The 24122-nt window shown below is 43.9% G+C and overlaps 1 protein-coding gene across 1 annotated transcript in view; it reads right to left on the bottom strand.

Annotated features, from left to right (window-relative positions):
* Positions 1-24122, bottom strand: part of ANKRD6 (ankyrin repeat domain 6) — a 133540-nt gene that overhangs the window by 68168 nt on the left and 41250 nt on the right. Inside the window, exons 3-8 of the mRNA XM_082249432.1 lie at positions 22318-22416; positions 17791-17889; positions 17182-17280; positions 2381-2479; positions 1988-2086; positions 1354-1431 (exon numbers count right to left, since the gene is read on the bottom strand). Of these exons, the coding sequence (XP_082105558.1) occupies positions 1354-1431; positions 1988-2086; positions 2381-2479; positions 17182-17280; positions 17791-17889; positions 22318-22416 (573 nt within the window). The remainder of the gene's footprint in view (positions 1-1353; positions 1432-1987; positions 2087-2380; positions 2480-17181; positions 17281-17790; positions 17890-22317; positions 22417-24122) is intronic.

Raw genomic sequence — 24122 nt, 5'->3', positions numbered from 1 at the left:
CGCTGTACACAAATTACATTTCTATTTTTTTTCTCACACAAATAGAGCTTTCTTTTGGTGGTATTTACTAATCACTGGGTTTTTTACTTTTTGCAATATAAAGGAAAAAAAATACCAAAAATTAAAAAAAGAAATGTTTGTTTTAGTTTCTATTATAACACTTTGCAAACAAATAATCTTTCTTCATAAATTTAGGCCAAAATGCAGTCTACAGTACTTGTTTATTGAAGAAAATCAGTTGTTTGAGCTGACATTGGCTAGGTTACAATATAGCAGTAGCTGATTCAGACTCGAACCTGTCATTGTTATAAATGTAATTCTTCAGTAAAAAATAACGCAAATCAGTGTACATTATTTAGTCGGTGTGAAAGGTATAGAGACTACAAACTGTGGTATATCAATAATAATAAATCAATTTTTATTTATTTTTAAAACTTGTATTTCTTTTTTTTAACATTTTTTTCACTATTTTTTTACATACTGTCATCACAGTACTTCAGTGTCACCATCATGTACAACTCTGGGGGGGGAGCGGGAATTTTTTTTTTACATAGTTATTGCTCATACCTGTGATGATCACTATTATAAGCAATAGTTTTAACTGTCATGAATGTCTTTCATTCATAACAGCTTGCTTACTATTGTGATGCTGTGATTTGCTAATCACAGGTACCATGTGATAGCTGTGGGTCAATCACAGCATCCAAACAGTGGAAGCCATTCATGACAGTTTTGCTTACAATGTAATCATGTGATTGCTTAGATTTGGTCATAGCGATCACATGATACCCTGGCTGCTCATAGAGGCTGGGGTACCGAGTGCCATGATCTGCTGGGTCAATTGGATACAGCAGTCACAGGATCACCCTACTGCACGCCACAGTACAATGCGGTGCCACAACATCCAATGCGGTGCTGACAGCTGCCACCCACTCACAGTAAATGTACTGTGGGATGGTGGCAAGTTGTAAAAGCAGAATAACAAAATCAGCTTTTGCAGCAAAATTCACCTTCAAGCCAGAGATTTCCGCATGTAGTATTTTGTTCGGCCACTAGATGTCCTCTGTCTGATGCCCAGTACTATTCAACCCACTTCATCTAAGCTCAGAGCATTCTGGACCTGCCCCGGCTTGTGATTGGAAAATGAATGGAGAGGCAGCAGAGTGATAAGCTCACCTCCCTGTCACTCTGCTTTCTTTACCTATCAGCATGCTTCTTGGCAGCCAATACCAGGTCAATTTCAAGTCCTTTCACAGTTTGCATTTAAAAATACACTTATGATTTATTAATGATTACACAGCTGCATTAACTTGTGTATTTCAAATCTGCCTCCAATATTTACACAGTACTTACCTGTGGTGCTTTTGTAAGGAGAAGGGCTACATCTGAATTATTGTGGTGTCTTGCTGTGTCCAATGCAATCTGGCCTGCCTGTATATAAAAATTTCATAGAAAATTCTATAAATAAGGAACTGAAATAAAAATCGGAACATTGTTTCCCTAGCATACACCACTGCAATATTTTTCTCTACAGCAACCATGACTCATGCTTTCAACCTTCATTGTAATAATGTCATTCTCTAAGGAGGCATGGATACTCTGCAGACTGTACGTCAGCGGAGGAAGCAGAGCTACTGCAATTCTTGCTCATTAATGCGTCTAGATCCTGACAGCAACGTGAGTTGTTACTTCAGAAGAAGTCCTCTGTTCAAGTAATTATGCATTTCTACATCTGTCTAATCTAAAAAGCAGAGTGCTGAGAATAACACAGTTAGTACTGTGCCATGATTAAATATTAATTAAAAACATTTAATCCCAAGCAATGCCCAATGATCTGCTGTCTCAGACTGGAGTTAGCTTTGTATATGTCACGTAATCCTAATATTCTTCTGTACCATAAGGGGAGTATCACCATGTCTATAACACTTCCCCCAAATATTTAATTAATAATACACACTCACATTAATAATTAGGCATATACACTCACATTATTAAGAAGTGCAGCATCAGCTCCAGCTTCCAAAAGCGCTTTGATAACTTTCCTATGATTGAGAGCTGCAGCAACATGGAGTGGGGTATCACCAGCCTAAACACACAATTCAGAAACGTTAAATCCAAAGATGTCAGAACCTCAAAAATGGATCTATTATATTGTGAAGCTGTCAATGTGTCAGTAACCTTCGGTACTGCTATAGAAGAAAATTACATGATATTTCATAAATATGCTACCAACAAGGCTACTATTATTTTATTGGAAGATGGTTGTGCCTAGAGATGAAAAAAAAAAAAAAATTACAACTGAGCCCAAGGGCTTTGCTTAGTGGACTCCTTTGATCGATTGGAACTAGTTAACTCTTAGCTGATGGGTTTATGAACTTACCTGGTTCTTCTCGTTGACAGAACAGAAAGCGCTGAGTAGTATCCTGATGACGGACAAGTGATTGTAGCGAGCTGCAACATGTAAACAGGTATCTCCTGCCTGAAAATCAGATTAATATATTTAATAAATCCGCCTACGTAGTGCATTTTGTACACTCACTTGTTTCATTTACATGCGGTTATAGATGTAATATTGTATAGATGTATTTAACCAATTAAGTAATCCTAATGCCTGTACACATAATTAGGAAAACGCAAACATGTTCATAAGAAGAAAAAAACTCAACATTTTTGCTTTCATGTAATCAGTTTAACCACCTCCTTTCAAAGTCTATTCTGACACTTCACTCCTACATGTTAAAATCTACTTTTTTTTTTGCTAGAAAATTACTTAGAACCACCAAACATTTTATATATATATATATATATATATATATATATATATATATATATATATATATATATATTTTTAGCAGAGACCCTATAGAAAAAAATGGGGTGTGTTACAACTTCTTATGTCACATGGTATTTGCGCAGTGGTTTTCAAATGCAATTTCTTTGGGGGAAAAAAAGACATTAATGAATAAAAAAAAAAAACCCAGTAAAGTTAGCCGAAAATTTTATATATTGTGAAAGATGATATTACGTCGAATAAATAGATACCTAACATGTCACGCTTTAAAATTGCATCTGCCCGTGGAATGGTGGCAAACTACGGTGCCTAAAATTCTCCATAGGCGATGCTTTAAACGCCTTCACAGGTTACCAGTTTAGAGTGGCCCAGGAGGACTGGTGCTAGAATTATTGCTCTTACATTCGCCACAATGCCTCACGTGTGGTACGATCACCGTTTACATATGCATGTGGGAGTAAAGTATGCATTTACATTTGCGCGTTAGCACGGTGGGATGGGGGCGCTTTCAATTTTATTCTTATTTTTTTTATTTATTGTAGCACTGCCCCCTTAAGGACTGCTGAATAACACACTCTCGGGTCCCCCTGGGTAATGTTAGCAACACAGGCATCCACAAATTAACACTTTACTTCTTTAGCTCAGTCAATGATCAGTCCACGGGTATGTAGTTGTTTTTGGTGTTTTATTTTAAATAGGGATGGGAGAAGGGAATAGTGGGATACTCCAAATTGAACTATTCACAATGGATGAGGACTCCTATCTGAAGATGCAGCCAGGCTGCAGATTCACCTTGCCACTAGATGAATTTAGGTCAAGTCTGACGGCACGCCTCCCTCCTGATCCTCATCTCCCATCTCAAGTTGAAGCCCTATTGGAGGAAACGCGTCAGGAGGGAGGCGTGCCGTCATTGCGTCATCGGCGGTCCGTGCTGCAGCCGGACCCGATGCACCTAGAGATCCTCAGCCTGTCATCATATGATTTTCTGCTCGTTAACATTCAACCCAACTGTAAGTGCAAATCTGTATATTAATAAATCGCATATAAAGGTAATGCACTATTAGTCCCATCCATTCTTTTATGTACTTTGGAACATCGCGGGGAATCTATCACCCCAAAAGAATAGGAGACACACGCTGGCTTATACAGAGGGAAGAAAGTGGGAATGATTTCATCCATCTACCGTGTTAAGGAAGCATCCTCATGATCAGGATATTTAGAGGCTTGATTGTCTCTTACATCTGGTAAGAGGCTTGCATATATTTATCACCCGGGTGACCGTGCACGTGTGCAGGTGGAATTAGAACACTGGCTTTATTTATATTAGAATATCATTATCAGGCACTTACCTTTTTTCCGCCAGGTAAGGAGGCATTTCACCCGGTGGAGGGAACACTACATCATCACCTTGATTCTTAATTGGATTCTCTTCACCATTTTTCACATTTTGGATCACAATATCTAATGGACTTTTATTTCAGTGTTTTATTTGTTTAGTCCCATTGAGTGTTATTTGAGAATTTTGTTTGTTCATTTACACACACTTACCCATCACTGTGATTCCGATTGGGTTTTTTTCCCCATTTTTGTTATATATTGTTCAATATATGATTTTTCACATATAAGAAAAGCGCACCATCACTTTTAAACATATACACGTCTTATCATCTGGTTGCAGCCTTTCACCCAATCAGCGCACCCCTTTCTTTTCAACATATCTTCAGGATACCTGCCTAGTATACCCTTTCACTCCACAGACTGACACCCGTCCACTGACTATCCTATACCGGGGTGGTCTCCCTCAGGTCAGGCCCCTAGACACGATCCCCTGTACTCACAAAACTGTTTTTCGAGGTTCTCCAGTGTCTATACCCCTCCAGTCAGTTTTCCTGGACCTCTGCGTTCAGTTCCTTTCCTCTGGTCCCCTGCCTGTGACCGCATGCCACTGCTACAGAGGAGGAGGCAGCCGCCACCCTCCCTCCTCGGGACTCTGCTCACCAGCCAAAGACCCCCGCAGCACATGTGCTCCTGGCTTTTATACAATATCCCATGATGCACCGAGACAACCAGTCTCTACCAGTCACTGGGGCTGTATCAAGGCCTGTGTATTAATTGGTCAGGTTTCCTCCCACTGTCCAACATGCCTCCTTATTGGACCAGTGTGGAAACACTATCTAGACTCCATGAATCACACACTGAGCAGACCTAACTCACAGATCCTGCTCTCTGGTAGGCAGAAAGTAATACAGATTTCCCTGCTGCTCCTCTGATAGGCAGACAAAGCGAACATCTATACTCTCTCACTTGCACCTAACTAGTGCTACATTATTTATTACAAATAAATGGATTTTTGTAAGATCTTACCGTAAAATCCTTTTCTCTTAAGCTCATTGACAGACGTAGTCTTCTTGATTCTCAAGAGCTGGGTTATGTTGTCTCCGCAGGAGTAGGACTAGGCAGAAAGACAAAACGTTCTGGCTCCACCTTAGGGGCAGTCCCTGAGGGTATATCCTCCCTCTCTCTGCTACAGGGAATCAGTTCTGTTCTAAAGCAGTAACAGAGAATTTAACCCAACCCAACTCAATGATAGAGGGGCGGGTACTACGTCTGTCAATGAGCTTAAGAGAAAAGGATTTTACGGTAAGATCTTACAAAAATCCATTTATCTCTATCGCTCATTGACAGACGTAGTCTTCTTGATTCTCAAGAGCTGGGACATCCAGAAGCAGTGCCACAAATGAGGGGTGGGATTGACAAAAATCAAAATCCAATCTAGAAGGCCCAACCGGTGCCAAACTAGAAGTTTTAAAGGCTCATTATAAACAAAGAATGAGACTCAAAAGAAAAATTTCCAACGGAAAAAACCCTCGAGGCAGACCACTGGTCTCCTCAAATGGCGGCCTGCAAAACCTTGCGGCCAAACACGGCATCAGATGATGCCATTACATCAACTTTATAATGTTTTGTAAAGGTATGCACCGACGACCAGGTAGCCGCCTTGCACACCTGGACCACTGACGCCTGATGGCGAAAGGCCCATGACGCACTAAGTGCCCGAGTGGAGTGCGCCTTAACAGGGAACGGGGGCTCCCGACCCTTAATAGAATAAGCCTGTACCACCGTCTGTCTGATCCATTTGGAAATGGTCGCGGCAGATGCAGGCAACCCCTTTTTGGGTCCATCCGGGATCACAAAAAGTGAATCCGTCTTGCGAAACGAGTCTGTCGTTTTTAAGTATACCCTCATCGCCCGGACCACATCCAAGGAGTGTAAAGCAAACTCCCGAGGATGACTGGGCTTAGGACACAGGGAAGGTAATACAATTTCTTCATTCAGATGAAATTCTGAAACCACTTTTGGTAGGAAGGATGGATTCGGACGAAGAACCACCTTATCTCTATGAACCACCAGATATGGGGAACGACAAGATAAAGCGGCCAGTTCTGACACCCTGCGTGCAGAAGTGATAGCCACCAAGAAGGCCACCTTCTGGGACAACGTAGGTAGAGGAATCTCCCTAATATCTTCAAAGGGAGGTTTCTGAAGAACCGACAATACTAAATTAAGATCCCAGGGTGGTAACGGCGCGCGCACTGGCGGAGCCAGATGTCGCACCCCCTGGATGAAATTCCGCACCAAGGAATGAGTAGCCAAAGGCTTCTGAAAGAAGATAGCTAATGCTGAGACCTGACCCTTGATAGTACTCAAGGCCAGTTTCTGCTCAACCCCTTGTTGCAGAAAAGCTAATATTCGACTAACCGAATAAGACCGTGGACGGAACCCCAGAGGTTCATGCATGTAGGACTTCCATGTACGATGATAAATCTTTCTGGAAGTCGCTTTCCTTGCTTCAACTAGAGTAGGAATAACTGAAGCTGACAATCCCTTGTCCTTCAGCACCTGGGTCTCAATAGCCAGGCCGTTAAAGCCAGCGATCGTAAAGCAGGATGGAAGATCGGTCCCTGAGACAGTAGGTCCTCCCTGAGAGGAAGTCTCCACGGGACGTCCGCCACCAGTCTGACCACGTCGGCGTACCAAGCACGACGAGGCCAGTCCGGAGCTACCAGAATTACTGGAATTCCTTCCTCCTCTATCCTGCGAAGAAGTCTTGGCAGTAACGCGAGAGGAGGGGAGGCATACATTAGCTGGTATTGCCCCCACGGGGCGATCAGTGCGTCTGCGGTCTCTGCTAGAGGATCGCGGGAGCGAGCCACGAATCTCTGTACCTTCCTGTTGAATCGTGATGCCAACAGATCCACATCCGGGGTGCCCCACCGTAGGCACAACTGGTGGAAAACGTCTGGATGGAGGGACCATTCCCCCTGATCCAGAGTCTGACGGCTGAGATAATCTGCCTGCCAATTCTCCACCCCCGGAATGAACACCGCAGAGATCGCTGGAACAAATCGTTCCGCCCAGCGAAGAATGCAAGCCACTTCCTTGGCCGCTCGGACACTCTTGGTGCCCCCCTGGTGATTGACATAAGCCACGGCCGTGGCATTGTCCGACTGGTTCCGAACCGGGCTGCCCTGGAGCTGCTCGGTCCAGTGAATCAGACAAAGTCTGATCGCTCTCAGTTCCAATACATTTATCGGCAACCTGGATTCTTCCGGGGACCAAAGTCCCTGGACAGATAACTGACCGAGAATTCCTCCCCATCCGGATAGACTGGCATCCGTGGTCACTATCGTCCAATATATTGGCAGAAATGACTTTCCCTGGCTGAGCATCGGAGACCGAAGCCACCAGACCAGAGACTCTCTGGTCTGTTTGCTCAATCGGATCTGATTGTCCAGGGATTCCGGATTCCGATTCCATCTGAGAAGAATCTCTTGCTGAAGAATTCGGGTATGGGACTGGGCAAATGGGACTGCTTCGAAGGAAGCCACCATCAACCCCAGAACCCTCATGCAAGTCCGAAGGGAAGACCAGCTGTTGGATAGTAACAACTGGACTGCTGATTGAATCTTTCGGAGTTTCCCTACCGGAAGGAAAACTCTTGTCCTGACTGTGTCTAGAATTAGACCCAGATATTCGAGCCTCTGGGTGGGAACCAGAAATGACTTTTGCTGGTTCACCAGCCACCCGAATTCCTGTAAAGAAATCATAGTAATTTCTATGTTTTGTAGCAAGGTCTGAGGAGACTCTGCATGAAGCAGAAGATCGTCTAGGTAACCAAGAATCGATATGCCTCTTTGGCGCAGTAGTGCCAACATTGGGGCCAACACCTTCGTAAAGACCCGAGGAGCCGTGGCGAGACCGAAAGGTAACGCCACAAACTGATAGTGGTTCTCTTCTACGGAAAAGCGTAGAAACCGCTGATGTCCTGCGAAAATGGGAATGTGAAGATATGCGTCCTTGATGTCTATGGACGCTAGGACATCCCCTGGATGCAGGAAGGCTGCTACTGTGCGAATGGACTCCATTCTGAATTTTCTTATGTTGACAAAAGAATTGAGTGCCCTTAAGTCCAGAATTGGACGCACTTTGCCCTCTTTCCTGGGTATTGTAAATAGGTTTGAATAAAACCCCTGAAAACGTTCTGTCCGATGAACGTGGACTACCACTCCTTGTTGTAGTAAATCCGTGACTGCTCTCCGCAGATCTTCTAAACGATCCGGGGATAGTCGAATATTGGAAGGGAAGAATCGCGCCGGTGGGAGAGATCGAAACTCGATCTTGTACCCTGACCTTATGACTTCGCAAACCCACTTGTCCGGGATTCTGGAAAGCCATGGATCCGGGAACCGGCGAAGACGTCCCCCCACCCCAGTTATGGGTGGGGGCGCACCTTCAGGCTTTGGACGATTTATCTTCAGGTCTGGAGGGGGCGGGCTTTTGCTTGCCCGACCAACGACCCCTGAAGCCTCCTGAAGGAGCTTTGGCGGACTTAAATTTTTCACCCGCGGGACGAAAAAACCTCTTGTGAGCAGAAAAAGAAGGCCCTCGTCTTTGACGAGTTCCTTTACCTTTAAAATTTTGCGGTAAAAAGGTGCTCTTTCCACCCGTGAGATCCTTAATGATCTCATCTAAGTTGGCTCCAAATAGACGCTCTCCTAAAAAGGGGATATTAGCCAATGCTTTTTTGGAACCTTGGTCGGCTAACCAACCTTTTAGCCACAGTGTACGCCTGAGAACCACTGCTGAGACTGATGCTCGCGCCAATAATGGAGTGGCGTCTAACGCCGCATCACACACAAACTGTAACCCCTGTATCACTTGTTCCAACAAATCTGATACCGCCTGAGGGACCTCTTCTAAGTCCCGGCGTAACCACTTGGTCCATTCAGTTACAGCCTGCGAAACCAGACCAATAGCTATTATAGGTCTGAAAGCTGATCCAATCGAGGAAAACATGGTGCGAGACATAGCTTCTATCTTGCGATCCACTGGATCTTTAAAAGACGGAGCGTCTTCTAGAGGAATAACCGTGGCTTTATTCAATCTAGCAATTGGTGAATCCACCACAGGTGGTTCTGTCCATTTCTTAATGAGGGTTTCCTCAAACGGATAACGCCTGTTAATGCGTTTAGAAATAGTAAAAGTGCGTTTTGGCAGACGCCATTCTTCTTCGATTGGATTGCCAAAACATTTGGGCAATGGAAAAACCTTCGCCACTTTGATGCGTTTTTTAGTCCCAAAAGGGATTTCAGTTTCAGCTATTTCCGACGGAATACCCTGTAATCTTAAGGTTTCTTGAACAGATACAATGAGTGCGTTTACCAACGCTTCCTCTCTGGCTATGGCTGATGCCGAAACATCCTCCTCACTGTCTGAAGAGACAGTACCCGAGACACCAATCCCAGATGAAGTACCTGCAACTGCAGAAATAGGCTCAGAGTCTGAATCCGAGGTTTCAGATAATAAGGGGTTAGGCGGGGGTCGCTTTCTTGCGCCCTGTCCCTGACAAGCCACTTCCACCCGGGACACAAAAGTTTCCATAATAGCTGACAATGATTCAATCGTCAGTGGGGTGCTGGAGGATCCTGCAGACCCCTCGAGGGGATCCGGAGGAGATACATGAGTGGCAGGGTCCATGTTAATTCAGGACACCTTTGCCAGACAAAACAAAAAAACTTTTTCTTTTTTTTTTTTTTTTTTTTTTTATGTGTCTCCCCCTAGCGCAATAGCGCCCCTCAGAGTACCTGCTTCTCGATCCCCACAGAGAGAGAGAGGGACCCCCAAGGCTCACCAACCGATACAGTGAAGTTTCCAACCAACTGCAGTCAGCGTCTGTCTTTTACAGACTGGAAGGAGCTGTTGCTTTTTCCCGGGTAGAAGGACATGGCTCCGCCCCCTGTGTACGCCTTCCGGCGTTCCCAGCTCTCCACGAGGTAGCTGGGCTCATGAAACATGGCCGCCCCCATACAAGAGACATAAGACTCCAAAAACATGGCTGCCGGCGTGACCTGAGGACATACATGCACTTGGTCTACGGCAAAATGGCGGCGGACCGCCGAAATCGTTTTCCCAGCACATCCACCTGCATCTCTGCTAAGTGGCGATATATGGATCTACAGGAGATACACTACAAATAAGGTAGGATTATACCTCCTATGTCTGCTGTAATGTTACAGTCTGCTGGGTAGAGTGTTAGCTCTCAAACCAAGTCCACTTCCCACAAACACATACTGTATTTACAAGGGGGACTTTTTAGTGTCAGATATATACTGACCATGTATGGAGGGGCCCATAATTCATACTGCCTCATAACGAGGAAAGAAAAAAGGGAACGTTTACTCACCATACCAAACCGACAGGCACCCTCTCTTCACAATACCCTCTCTACCGGGGTGGGGGGTTGTGGACCACTCCGGACGCCTAGACTCTCTGGTTCCTGGCGTCCAAGCGAGACTTTTAACTCGCAAGGTCAGTCCCTCCACTGGGACTCCGTCGCGGCCGACCCAGCGCGGAGCTCTGGTCTGCACGCGCTCGTAGGCAGAAACCGGGGTGACCACTGGATCTCAACATCCAGCCCGTCGCCCGGCCCCGCATACTTACTTGAATGTGTCGCGGCCGACCAAGCGCAATGCAATGGTCTGCGCGCGCTCGTAGGCCGGCTGGGGTGACCACAAGTGTCGCCCAGTCCGGCGTTTTTGCTTGAAGATCTCACAGGTAAAAAACACTGGAGAAAAACAGCCTAAAAAATGTTTTTTCTAAAGAAAAAAATCTTGCCAGGACCAAAAGATCCCAGCAAGGAACTTAGGTCCTTACTCCTGACTAGACAGAAAAAAACTGATTCCCTGTAGCAGAGAGAGGGAGGATATACCCTCAGGGACTGCCCCTAAGGTGGAGCCAGAACGTTTTGTCTTTCTACCTAGTCCTACTCCTGCGGAGACAACATAACCCAGCTCTTGAGAATCAAGAAGACTACGTCTGTCAATGAGCGATAGAGAAAATTTTTTTTGTAAACAACATCCCTTGTGATAGCATGGGCCATGACAGGTCCACTTTATGGAGAGATTTGGGGTACGTCGTTGGGTGGGAAGTGGTTGAAAAAGGGAGTATTTAATTTAGCAAGTTCTGTATTCCAAATATTTCAAATTTTGCAATCAGGTCAATTGAGTTAGCTTGTTACACAATTACATAGTTAGGTTGAAAAACAACACTAGACCATCTAGTCCAATTACTGCAACACTTGTTAAAGTGGTTGCAAAGGCAGAAGGTTTTTCATCTTAAAGCGGAGTTCCACCTAAAAATGGAACTTCTGCTTTAAGGCCTCCTGATCCCCTGACATGCCACATTTGGCATGTCATTTTTTTTTGGGAGGGTGGGGGCAGGTACCTCGTTTTGACAGGTACTTGCTCCTAGTTCCGATCAGGCTGCGTAGGCGGCTTGAGTAGAAGTTCTACTCTCCCCCTCCCTCCCTGCAATCTTCTGGGACACCTCACAGGTCCCAGAAGATTGCCCGTCCACTCAGGACACGCAGCGAGACTCAAACATGCGCAGTGCCCACACTAGAGATGCCGTCGCTGCTGGGAGAAGAGGGAGTGAACAGAGGCTCCCGCCGGCCGCATCACTGGACCATGGGACAGGTGAGTGTGTGTTTATTAAAAGTCAGCAGCTACACTTTTTGTATCTGCTGACATTTAATAGACACAAAAACGGGTGGAACTCTGCTTTAATGTATTCTATGCATTAGGATAAAAAGCCTTCTGTGTGCAGCAGCCCCCTCAGCCCCTCTAATACTTACCTGAGGTCCATCTAGATCCAGCAATGGTGCAGGAGTGTTTTGGCTGCCGGGACTCCCCTCCTCATTGGCTGAGATAGCAGCTTGGTGCCATTGGCTCCCGCTGCTTTCAAAAGTCAGTAGTGAAAGGGGCGGGCCACAGCTCCATGTCTGAATAGATACAGGGAGCTGTTGCTCGGCTCAGGCACTCGACAGGAGGGAGGGGTCAGGAGTAGTGAAGAGAGGCTAGAGAAGAGGAGGATCCAGCCTGCTCTGTGCAAAACCACTGCACAGAGGAGGCTCTGTGCAAAACCACTGCACAGAGGAGGTACAAAAAAAAATGCAAAATATCACTTCAGGTGCACTGGTGTATTGCAGTGATTGTGATGCAGTCAGTGAAGGCAATGCAGCTCAGATGCATTCACTACATGTATTGTGGTGCACTGCAACAAAAAAAAAATATGCTGCACATCCTTTTTATTTGGTTGGTTCCCGTTCCTTAAAAAAAATTAATGGCCTGCCTTATTGCACAGCACAATAATGCATGACACAATGTGCACTGATGAGGCAGCACTGATGAGGATGCAGTGATGAAGTAGTACTGATGGGAGCTTATAGACTCTGTACTACTCTGTAGACTATTAAGCTGTACTGATGAGGCTGCACTAATTATCAGTGTAAACAATGTGCTGATAGCCTTGCCAGTTATCGGCACTGCTTTTGTCACATAGACACAGTGCCTGAGAAAAGGATTACCGATAACCAGCAGGTCTGTTCACATGTGATCAACTGTTCGAAGGACACAGCGGTCACAGAAACCATGCCAGATGCGCGTCCCAAGGGGTGCACAGGGGGCAAGGTTCTGGGAAGGCGTCCTCCCTCCAAGAACCATAATACCACGCAGTAACTGTCTTGGCTATAGTGTGGTACTAAAGTGGTTAAGGTGTGGGTTGTAACAATGTTCACGGGAACAGTGAAGTGTAAATGGGCCCTTGGAGTTAGTGAGAAGTTCTACAGCTGGCCACAAAGCAATCTGACTGTACTGTATCCTTTGGATTTACCAACAACTGTGTAGTGTAAGGGCCTACCACAATCAAAATTATTTTAATGGATTGTTCAGGTAAGCCTTTCTTCTGACATGTTACATGTTACACCCTGAATATGGATGTAACATGTTACAAAAGGTGAACTTATCCTTAAACCAAGCTGTCCAGATAAAATAGCAGAGGGTTAGAGGGGGACAAACCATTTACAACCTAGAAATAATGTTTACAGTTGTCGGCTTTCATTCATTAATGCAAAACCTTTTTTCCCCAAGGAAAAAAAAAACAGCTGTAACTGCTTATAAAGTGTTAGCTGGAGTTCAGCTTTAATCAGCTAAGTCAAGTTCATCTAAATCTTCTAGTCTCACACTACCCTCTCCTCAGACTGACAATGCTGCTGTCCAAAGGTGTCTGCTTTACTATTACTAATTATTCCAGAATGCAGATACCCCAAGGGTCCTTTCACACGGACGGTCCGTATGTCCGTTTTTCATCCCCTCCGTTTGAGGATGAAAAACGGACAAAATGTATGTCTATGGGATTGCGGATATCAGAGGATGACCATCCGCTGACATCCGTTTTGCGTCCATTCCGTTCAGTTTTTTTAAAAGGAAGAGAACCCTATTTTTCTTCCATTTAAAAAACGGAACGGATGCAAAAACGGATGTCAGCGGTGTCATCCGCTGACATCCGCAATCCCATAGACATACATCTAGACACACATTTCATCCTCAAACGGATGGATGAGAAACGGACATACGGAACGGACCCTCCAAAAGTGCATCCGTGTCCGTTTAAAAAAAAAAAAGTCACTGAGCGTATGAAAAAACTGAACGGACCGTGTGAAAGGACCCTAAGACAGGAAGTGTGTTATTGGCTGGATCACCAGGTGAAAAAAAAAAGGGGGGAAAGACATAAAAAATAAAGAAGAAAACGAATGCAGCCATCACATCACTGTGGTAAGCTGCAACATGTTACATTTTTGTTTTTGGTTTTATTACCACTTTAAGGCAGATTGTACAGTTAAACTTTAACGTGTTTGAACAGCTTTAAATAAATATGTTTTTTTTTAATTCTAGTTCACTATGTAACATTATGCAACTATGTAAAGCTAGGTTCACACTATTACAGTTCTCCTGTGGCCGCATTTGTGCAGGCACAGCAGCAAATTCATTTTAATGGTCTGCTATACCTATGGAAAACACAGGAAAAAGGTCACTGCACGGGAAAAGGCTCTGCAAATTCCAGAGCGTGGGGGTGCCATTAAGAATAAATGGCACCCCTGCTTATCTGCTGAAAGCAGTGCGTTTTTGATGCAGGTGTGGGAAGGCATGTAAATCAAGGCTACAGATTGAACAATTGATATAAAGTGCACACTGCTTGCAGTCAATCTGCTACTTTAAGGGTCCATGCACACTGGCTTAAAAAAACGCCAATACTCTTGACAGAAAAATAAATACATTTTCAGGGTTTTTTTACTAGGGTTTAGGCCCGTTTAGCATTTTTGGCTGCCAGTAAACTGCTCTCAAAAACACAAAATAGAAGTTTTTTTTTTTTCTACCTCTAAATGCTGAGCTTAAAATATGCCTCTAAAAGTCCCAACGTGTACGGAATAGGAATTGAGCTGCTTCTACAGGCTAAACGCCTCTAGAAGCAGCCTTTTTTTAAGCCAGTGTGCAGGGACCCTTAGGGTCCTATCACACAGGCATTCTGCCCAGTGGACTCTTTTTGCTCAGCGGGGATCGATCCGCCGATCCCCGCTAAGCAGGTGGATGACAAGTCCATCTCCGCATACTTTGCACAGACAGATGTCAGATCCCTGCTCTCCTCTATGGGATATCAGATGAAAACTGACTGCCTGTCATTTTCATCCGATCCTAATCGATCCTCCAGAGAGATAGAAAATAGAGTTTCCATCTGTCTGAATTTCACGGACAGGATCGGATCAGATGGCAGCAGGTGTCAGCAGACATATCACCGCTGATATCCACTGCTCCATAGGGGGGGGGCATGAAGCGTCCGATCAGGTCCGTCTGAAAAACTGACAGGCGGACCTGATCGGAAAGCCTGTGTGAAAGGGGCCTTAAAGTTAATTTTTTGATTCAGACCCAAGCGACTAAATACAGCTGTAACAATTCATGGAGCACTTGGCTCATTGGGTCCTGCATGTCTCCCTGTGACTTGCAGGCCATCCTTTTAAACTACATTTACCAGGATCCTTCTTAGCAGATTGGATTGCCACAGGAGAATTCTTAAAGTGGCCAATAAAGCAAGTCACTTCAATCCTGGCTGCATTTCCGAGAGAAGGGGGTGCTGAAGGACAGGGTTTTACAAAGCAAGCCTGAGTGTTTCCTTTACGGAGACAACACTGTAATACTCCCACTCCCATTAACCAATGACATTCCGCAAGAATGACAACACAGGGGGAATAAACAGCAACCATGTTTCATTGTTGTAATCTATCCAAAAAAATATGGCCAGAACACTGTTTCAGGCAGGTTAACCAACCTGTCAGGTTATTTGCAGGTCACAGGGTGGGTGAAAAGCTTTTGGCCTGGATAAGTCAAGAGGGTGAAGGTTCATTACACAAAATCCCTATTTTTGGAATTATCCTGGAGATAGATGTTCATTCAATATACAAGTAGAGTTAGGCTGGGTTCACACTTAAGCGTCGTACACACGCAAAGAATTTCCGATTTCCGCCGACCGGTCGTCCGTCTTTTGTCCAGAGTGGTGTCTGTTGGTTGGAATGTGCTGTAGACTGCACACGAATTTTCCCGCATGACAGAATTCTACTTCAGAAGTGATGTCATGTGTTGGATTGCTTTCTTTGTGTTCTTTCATCTCTGAGCATGCCTAGTCTTGCTCATAAGATTTATTCCCCATCGAAATCTGTACTAATGAGATGAAAATCGGACGTGTTTTGACGGTCGACAAAAATTATATAGCCTGCACACCAGGATTTTTTCGGCCGAAAAGTCGGAGTCGGTTGTCGGAAGCACCATACTAACAAGCCGAAAATCGGCAGATCGGTCGGACGAAATTTCACGGCCGAATTTCTACTCGTGTGTACGGGGCTTTATGCAAATTGGATGACAGTTCTGGGGCAGCTGCCATCCACACTGGTAAGTAAAGGATCCTGTGCGTCTTCTGGTCTGTTTCAGGTCCAAATTCAGGCAAAAATTTGTACCAGATTCGCACCTAAAACCTGGGAACAGGGACGAACCAGACCCCTGCGTAAGCCGCGGCCGCTGCTAGTGTGAACCCGGCCTCATACAAAAACTTCTGACGCAAATCTTTTTTTTTTTTTTTTAAATATGTAGTACATGAAGATAAAATATTTAACATTATAGACCTATTTATTTACTTTTCATTTCTATTAAGGGGAAAATTTGCATATACAATCTAATTCGTATTGCCCAGTAAATGTCACATATTTATGTCTGGGGGGCAAGGCAAAAACACCGCTAATTACATACAGTAGATATGTCTGACTCTTCAAAAGCAATATTAAGAACTGCTAACTCATAATTCTTTATGAAATAAAATATAACAAACAAAAAAATAATAAGAATAACAATAACAGCACTAAAAGCGAAGTTCATCTTTCAGGAAAAAATAAATGTACAGATTTTTTCAGACATAAAAATGTGCATGTATTATTTTTTTCCTACAGAAGCCTGCAAAGCATTGCACACGTGATCAGTGGATTGTAGGTGCAATGTCAGGTTCCTGCATACTCCTCCCTCCATCTTTGTGCCTGTACCTCTGTATGAGCTTTCTGTTAGAGAGCTGGAGGAAGAGTAAATGGACTATGAGCGTGCTGATCACCATATTCATAGTCCATTGAGAACTACAAATCTGTCTGCTGCACTGGCAAAGGGGACTTCTTGTTTACTCATTTACAGATCAGTGTGGATAAATAACATGCCTGTGCGAGCAGAGACCCACACAGCTGTGCTCATTTTAAATGTGACAGTGACTGTAGGGAGATGGAACCCTTACCCATAATTACAAGGGAAGGGGATTAGGGGGTGAGGGGGGCAGAAGGTGGAACATCTTACCCCCCATAATTATGGGTGTAGCATGCTCCTTAAACTGAACTTATCCTTTAATATTCTCACAATGTATACAACTATTACCAAACCAAAATCTTGAAAAGAAACAAGTGTACTTACATGATTTTTTAAGTCAGCCCGAGATCCTGCAAGCAGTAATACTCGACAGCTTTGGGAATGACCATTTTGGCAAGCAAGGTGGAGAGGTGTGTTACCTGCCTTATGGCGAGAATATAAAAAAGAGAAAAATATTGGTTATTGCTAAATATGATTGTATTATTTGGCAGATCAATAATATAATGATCTAAATTGATCAGCCTTGTTTCCCTGTTCTGCAGTTTTAGTTAGTGACCAATATAGGCATATATTACCTTTATCTCTCTAAACTCAAAACTCCAGACATTCCGAGCCAATGAAAGAGGCTGGGTAAATCAAATCCAATGGGGTAATGCAAAAATCAATAATGATACACAAAATTCTTGTAACTGAAGATGAATAAAACTACAATATACTATATTGTATAACAGAAATGACCTCTCTATCTAGCAACCATAGGGGATTATGGAACACAAAACATATTGTTGAGATAGATTAACAGGAGATAACAGAAAATTGCAATATTAACAAAACCGTTATCCTACAGCAAGGAAAGTGCTAAGAAAAAGTAACATTCTGTGCAAATATGAGTAATCCTGTTAACAAATGATGGATGTTTGACACCATTCTCACCTTGTTCTTGGCAAGCACATTAGCTCCAGCTTTAACGAGCAGTTTGACAGATTGGCTGAATCCGTGCCAAGCAGCTTCATGTAGAGCAGTGTTTCCATCCTGGGAGAGATATGACAGCAGATGAGTCACTAAAGATCAGTAGCACTTACCTTTAGCTGTATCTTTCTACTGCTTTAAGACAAATGGGGACTACAGGGTTAGTACAAATAGTTTATGTTTCTACAATAAAACAGCAGACTTCCAATGCATTCCAGATCGTCTCACAGCAATGTCTCTTTATGGCAGATGCAAAGCTTAAAATTAGCCAACTCAATTTAATGAACGTAAAAGCCAGGATAAATCTGGCATTTATTTAAAGCAAGCTAAACACATTACAATTTGATTGTACAATCTGTGTATATACTCCATTCAATTTATTAACCACTTCTGGACCGGAAGATTTTCCTGCTTAATGACCAGGACCTATTTTGCGATTTGGCACTGCGTGAATTTAACGGACAATTGCACGGTCGTGCGACGCTGTACCCAAAGAAAATTTATGTTATGTTTTTCCCACAAATAGAGCTTTCATTTGGTGGTATTTGATCACCTGTGCGATTTTTATTTTTTGCGCTGTAAACAAAAAAAACAGCGACAATTTAAAAAAAAAAAATTTATATATATATATATATATATATATATATATATATATATATATATATATTTCACATTCTGCTACATAACATTCCCCAAAAAAAATTTTAAAAATCAAAATTTAACATTTTAGGCCAATTTGTTTTCTGCTACATATTTTTGGTAAAAAAAAAAAAATCGCAATAAGCGTATTTTCATTGGTTTGCGCAAAAGTTATTGTGTCTTCTAACTACGGGAAAGATTTGTCATTTTTATTGCTTTTATTTATTTTTTTACTAGTAATGGTGGCGATCTGCAATTTTTTGCGGGATTGCGACATTGCGGCATTTTTTATTATTTTTTAATAAAGGAATTGTCAAAAACTTGTTTTTCTTTACTTTTACACTTTTTTGGTGAACGAGTAGGGATACTAGGTACCCCTATGTACTTCCAGATTCCGATGAGCCCCCTGTCCACAGACCCCCACAACCACTGCCCAGGGTTGTGGGGAAGAGGCCTTTGGGAACAAGGTGCTTTGAGGCAGTGGGGGGTCTGTGTCCCCCCCAAAGCACCTTGTTCCCCCCATGTTGAGGGCATGTGGCCTGGTATGGTTAAGGGTGAGGGGAGCGTGCGCGCATTTATTTTTCATTGCCGGCACACATTCAGCTGTCAGTGGGGAAACCCGTTGACAGCTGATGAGTCATGGGTGGTTAAGAATGCAGCAGCCAGCTTCTCGTTCAGCTCCTTAACAACCAGCTTTTCTTCAAATAGAATTTGAATCAGTTGATCAATTTTCAACCGATTCAAATCATTCTAAAAATGTGGAATTCCTTAGAAAATAAAAAACAAAACGAAACTATTTTTTCCCCTCTGCACTTGTCTAGAGACTTTACGGTGCACAAACAAGACAATCACATTGGTCAAAGCCTAAGTCATAAAGTCGCACTCATCCAAAGTCCAATCAAGTCGCGCGGTAAAGTCGCAATAGAAATCGCATGATTTTTAGGTAGCACAAGTTATTAGACTTTAATTTGCACTTACTAATGCTATCCTTATGTAGCACCCTACAAGGTAGGTGCTAGGTAAAAGCATAATGGGCTTTGGCTGCCTAACAGCAGAGCCACGATTTTCATGATGGCAGTGGAGGAAACCCAATCAGTGGCCCATTCAGGCCTGTATCTACTCCAGAAGGCAGATTCTGCCGCAGAGGATTCTGAGAGTGGGTATAAGTTTGAGGGGAACGCATGACGCAGCGTCTTTGGCGGGAAGCAGAGTCCCAGGAGTGAGGGTACTGCTGTCTCCCCTCCTGTCAGAAGGATTGGGTGTCTCGGATGGCTGCCTGAGAATCCGGGAGAGAGAGCTGAGCTGAGCTGCAGAGAGGATCCGGTGTGCCGAGGACCAGCGGAGGAAGAGGGGTTCAGTTCCAGGAAAGCCTTCCAAGGTCGTGAATACTGTGAACTGCCCCTGGGGGGTCTGCCTAGTGTAGAGGGGACCACTCCGGTGAAGGTTCCAGGGATCCTGGAGCCTGCAAGTGTCAAGGGGGTTGCCTTGTGAAAGGACCCTAAAGTGTCAAGTGGGTTGCCTAGTGAAAGGACCCTGAAGTGTTAAGGGGGTTGCCTAGTGAGAGGACCCTGAAGTGTAGAGGGGGTGCCAGCGGTTGGGCCCTGAAGAGTCAAGAGTGCAGTGTTAGAAGTTGCAGCAGCACAAGTAGTTACAAGAAGCTACCTCAGTCAGTGAAGGGCTGGAGGGAGTCATACACAGGACTTTTGAGCTAGACAGAGTGTCAAGAGTCAAGGATTACTACAGTCCTGGATCTTCTGAGTTAACCAAGGAGTTAAAGTCGAAGTTTCAGCACTTTCAGCAGAACAGTATTTCAAGTGCCAGGAAGCGTTGGTCGGCATACAGCTGGCGTCAGGACAGCGCTAACAGGCATCTTTCTACAAAGTGTCCCAGTAGTTAAACCTAGTTGAGCCGGAGGAGTATCCCACTCATTCCCTTCTCCCATCCCCATTATAAAATAAACAAAACAAACCATAAATGCCGGAATTGTCATTGTCTCAGCTCTCACACTTGGGTTTTCAAATTCAATGTGTTGGAAGTATTCACGGTAACAATGGCAGACCCACATGAGGCCCAATGCCTGGAAATATTGCTACACTTGCATAACAGTTTACTGTGCCTTTTGTTAGGAACAGTGGCGTCTTTTTTAATGCTTCAAGACAGGCTGCACCCTCCTGGCCCACCAGGGTGTCTGGCTGTCAGACTGTAAAGCCTCCAGCACTCTGTGAAGCCTTCAGCAGGGAACAGGCTGAGTTTTATCTGCCTGTGCTGACCATCAGAACATACTTATCACTGATAATTTGCAAGCACTCTCCCACACACAGCTTCAGGCTTTCGAAGCTTCAAAAGGCAGCAGCCAGTCACCATGGTGAGACTGTGGCCAGTACTGTACTAATACAGAAGGCTTCTTAGACACTCCTGAAAGTGTAAGAGGGTAAAGAAAACTAAAGTGCAATTGCTGACGAAAGGAAAAATTTAACCACTGGTTCTAGCAGCAAAACTCATCTCCACCATCAGAAGCTCTGGTAAATACTGCTTAGTGCTTAGACCCTGCACCTCAGATGAACTTGCATTATCCACTAGGGCAGCGATGGCAAACCTTTGGCACGTGTGCCACAGCTGGCATGCAGAGCCCTTTCTGTGGGCATGTGAACTTACAGCACCAGCGCCGCCAGGGTAAGTAGGCGGAAATCCCCCAGCCAGGCAATCACTTACACTGACGGTGCTGGCATGAAGGTGCCAACTTGCATCAGTGCAATCGATGGCGGGGCGGGTGATGCCTGTAAATCCCTCCCTGCACATAGCCTAATGGGAAGGACTTACACTCAGTGTCTGCTCCTGTAAGCAGCGCCGCGGTGCCTCTGTAAACTGAGGAAGAGGAGAATGCCTGTGCAGGGGCTCGGGCACTGAAGCATGACCATGTGGAGAACTGTGGAATGTGTACACAGGTAGGACATTGCTATGGGAGGGAAGCCAAAGGTCACTGCTATAGGGGGAAAAGGGGGGTGGGCAAAGGACAACTACTGTGTGTGTGTGTGTGTAAGAAGTGATCTGAAGGGGGCTAAAGACACTGCTATGGGCAGGGCCACCCCCATAGCAGTGTCCCCTAGCACCCTTCACATCACCCCCCCCCCCCAAACCCTGCATTCTGAGCACAATGCACACCTAAACCCTGCATTCTGAGCATAATGCACTCCTGATCCCTGCATTCTAAACGAAAAGCACTTCTGATCCCTGCATTCTGAGCCCAACGCACTACTGATCCCTGCATTCTTAACATAATGCACTCCTGATCCCTGCATTCTTAACATAACGCACTCCTTTGAATAAGCACAAAAGGTTTTTTTTTTTGGGCAGAATTGTACGTTTTTGGTCCCTTAGGGCTCATTCAGAGGGTTGATCAATCCTATCCTCTGTACAGAGCCGCTGGCAGGTTAAATTCAGTGTTGGCACTGAAATAAAAAGGTTGGTTTTGTTTTGCAGTTTGGGCACTCGGGCTCAAAAAGGTTTGCCATCACTGCACTAGGGATCTGCTTTTCCAGCTGACTGCTTGTGAACCTCTGCTGTGGCACTGATGATGGGAAATATTTAAAAACAAATAACTAGGTGTTAGAGACAGGTGGGCCAGCTCTCAAGTTTGCCATTAAAGTCAAGACTGCATATTAGAATGCCCTGAGGGGAGTAAAAAGAAATTGCAAAGTAGTGTCCACTTAATAATATTGCTGCTCTACAATATGCATGAAAAGGTTTGCTTTAATGAAATAAGGAACATTTATATTTACTATTTGTTTAGTAATTAATTAAATAGTTATTAAATTAGCTTTTTTACAGTTTATTTTTAGCCAGTTGTAATACCTTATCCTGCCTGTCCAAAGCACAACCTTCTTGTATCAACACTGCAAGAATATCACTATGTCCCACCACAGCTGCCCGATGCAGGGCAGTCTGGTTTCCCTGTAAAAGAAAAACAGTATTCACACACATGCATTTACAGAAAGCATCAACTGCCACAGATCAGTTTACAGAGGGTACGACAAGTGTAAAAGAGCCCTTAGTGCTGGAGTGTGTTGTGAGTAAGGAGGACTGACTCCAAGAAGGTCCAAAATTTAACATAGCAGCATTGAAAGGGTAGAGAACAGTACAAAAATGAGTCTGCAGGCAACAGTCAAGCATGGTGGAGGTTCCTTAAAGGTAAAATAAAATTTGTCAAAGATAATTTTAGTCGGTCGTCCCTATGCACCAGAAGAAGGGCACAGTGTCTGTTATTTTCCTTACTCCCTTCCTTCTGCCTTAGGGGTGGGAATTCTATTTACTCGGTCCAGCTACGTCTTTTTTTTTTTATTTTTATTTTTTTTTTTACTGAAAAAAAGCAGTAATACATTGTGTTTGTGTGTCCTTTGTTTTAACTTTACTGTATTTTTTTTACAGAAATGTTGTACTTGATAAACCGTTGAGCTAATATGTGACAAGAAAAAAACTTGGGACTACCACAATTTGATATTCTAGGGTCTCGGTTTTCAGAAAAGATACTGTTTAATGTTTTGGGGGTTTTAAGTAATCCTGAGGCCTAAAATTATTTTTAAACAGGCGTGCAAAAAATGCAAAAATGGTTCTGGCAGTGAAAGGGCCAAAACATACTATGTGATTACAAGGACTGCAGCACAGGGGCACTGTAAATACAAGAAGCAGGCTCATATTCTGTTTAACTGTGCCCCTTTAAGCCCCTCACACTGGACAGTGTGGCTACAGCCACTGTTCCCTATGGCACGCTAATCTTGATGTATCATGCTTATACCCACAGGTATCTTTGGTCTTTCACAAAATCCCTGTTCCTAACAACATGTTACAGATGATGATCAAAAGCTGGCAATTAAATACATATTTGGTGGTCATGTACAGTGGTTTTTGTCTTTTGGACAAAAGTTACCACACTTCCCTTCACAATTATCTTTAAAACTATGCCAAGGAAACCAGAGGTTCTGCTTTAAGACGACAAGGCTACTCTGGCTCAAATATTCTCTAAATGAAAAACATCTGCTTTATCAAATGGACTGGTTATTCAGAAAGTCAATTCAGTAATGGTCTCATGAGGCATAAGTCCTAGGGCCACAGATTAACGTTAAATCCTTCATAAAGTATGAAGGCAATTCTAAAGCTACTGCTTTTTTTATGCAACGCAAGGAAAAAAAGCCAACGGCTCTATCTGTTAAAAAAAAATCAGCAAAAGGGATACTACTTACCTCAGCAAGATGTGTCCCATGTGCCGCTGTGTCATCCTTTCATTGAAATCTCTCTCTTCCAAAGCCCCTCCTGCCACATTGTAGGATTGGCAGGGGGAGCATCATAGGAAGAAATTAACTGTCACAAGTTCCCATCAAGAATACCTGACTATGCCTGTCCTTTCTGGCCAGCTGCTTCATTCAGAGAAGCTTTTACTGCAGTTTCTATGATCTAAACAGGATCAATGATTGGAGGATGGGCGGGTGATTGAAAGGTCTGTCACCCTTCATTCTTAGATCATGCTTCATTGACAATAGCTGGGGTATGATGTCTATGAATGGAGGAGCTGGGCAGAAAGGATGAGCATGGTCAAGCACTCTTGATGAAAGCTTGTGACAGCCCTTTATTCTATTAACCCACACCACACTGGAAAATTACGG

The sequence above is a fragment of the Pelophylax lessonae genome, assembly GCF_965119305.1.
Source record: "Pelophylax lessonae genome assembly, chromosome: 3".
NCBI classification, from domain to species: domain Eukaryota; kingdom Metazoa; phylum Chordata; class Amphibia; order Anura; family Ranidae; genus Pelophylax; species Pelophylax lessonae.
The sequence above is the reverse complement of the archived record's forward strand: the minus strand, read 5'-3'. Positions and strand labels throughout refer to the sequence as shown.